The sequence below is a fragment of the Austrofundulus limnaeus genome, unplaced genomic scaffold, assembly GCF_001266775.1.
Source record: "Austrofundulus limnaeus strain Quisiro unplaced genomic scaffold, Austrofundulus_limnaeus-1.0 Scaffold119, whole genome shotgun sequence".
Taxonomy (NCBI): Eukaryota; Metazoa; Chordata; class Actinopteri; order Cyprinodontiformes; family Rivulidae; genus Austrofundulus; species Austrofundulus limnaeus.
In genome coordinates, this window is record NW_013952521.1 from 716455 (window position 1) to 717783 (window position 1329).

The 1329-nt window shown below is 43.3% G+C and overlaps 1 protein-coding gene across 1 annotated transcript in view; it reads right to left on the minus strand.

Annotated features, from left to right (window-relative positions):
• slc16a5a (solute carrier family 16 member 5a) overlaps nucleotides 1-1329 on the minus strand; it is a gene marked incomplete at its 5' end in the record, with an annotated part of 16477 nt that overhangs the window by 8754 nt on the left and 6394 nt on the right. The window contains 1 exon segment of the mRNA XM_014014792.1: nucleotides 309-452. Coding sequence (XP_013870246.1) covers nucleotides 309-452 — 144 coding nt within the window.

The following is a 1329-nucleotide window of genomic DNA, read 5'->3' on the forward strand; positions in this document are numbered from 1 at the left end:
CAGAACCAGTACAAAAGTTAAATGGATAAAAGCATTCCTACATTCATTTTCAACAAGAAAAAAAATATCTAAATGTCATAGTCAGAATGTCCTGAAGGAACCAAACATTTTGTTTTATAAATGTTGAAATAGGACAAAACCTGCAGAACGAGATGTGTGCTGAAAAACATATAGAAGAAAAAAATAACTTTGGTGTGAATGCTTCATAAGCAAACAAAAACTTGGACTAAAGATGTTATTTTATATTATAAAGTATTTAAAACTAAACTTTCTTGTATGTGGAGGTGAATGTTTGTGTGTTCGCCCACCTGTAATAACTCCAGCTGTGATGTAGACCTCGGCGATGGAACGGGTGAAGGAGCTGGCGGCCATTCCCACCCCGCTCAGGACTCCGCCCAATATGACGGTGGTCCGGCAGCCCAGTTTGTGAATGAGCACGCTGGAAACGGGCCCTGCGGGTCACATGGAACGCTCTCAGTTTAATGCTTTCCGGGCCTGATCCTGCAGCCTGTTTCACATGAACTCTGATAATCTGCACCAGATGAATGACCTTACTGAGAACAGAGGAGGACTGAAACACGCCCCGTCACTGATACCCTCACACTTTATCTGCTTTTATATCTGACAAGAAACTAGAGTTTATAAATCTGCAAAACTGAGCTTCTCACGTCAGCAAAAACGTGCTCCTATCTGGACATGTCAAGTCACCTCAACTCATAAATAACACTCGGTCAAGGAGGAAGGATTACATCGTGCATTTGAAGGCCTGAGTGCTAAATATCAGAGGCAGCAGTTGGTTAAATGTCAAGAGGAGGGGTATGAAATGCAATGGGCTAACTTTGTTTTGGAGCAACAAGCTGCTTGATATTGTCGGAGATAAAAGTCAGGCCTTAATGAGCCAAAAACAGCCGAACATCAGCCTTTAACTTAGAAAACTGGCAAAGAGGTCTCAGCTTTAATCAGACTAACAGCAACCTGAAAGTTCTCGTCACATTTTGGTCAGGTTAAGGTTTCTTTTTCCTCCTTCAGAACTGGCTTCAAATCTGTCCATTGGTGCTCAAGGGCCTCATGTACTGTATAAACGGTACATACGCATAAAAAAGTTGCATGCGCCAGGTTCTACGCCCACGTTGGGATGTATCAAAACCAACGTTGTGTGAAACTGTGCGTAAATATAAGTACACTTTTCACCTGCCTTGAGAATGTGCGGCAGCCACACAAAGTTTTTCAGTCGACAGTTTTAGAGGCGCGGTGTGTAGGATTTGTTTTCAGCGACATCTAGTGGTTGAGTGGTTGAATCATCCTCCCTGGTCCTCCCCCCACCCCCAC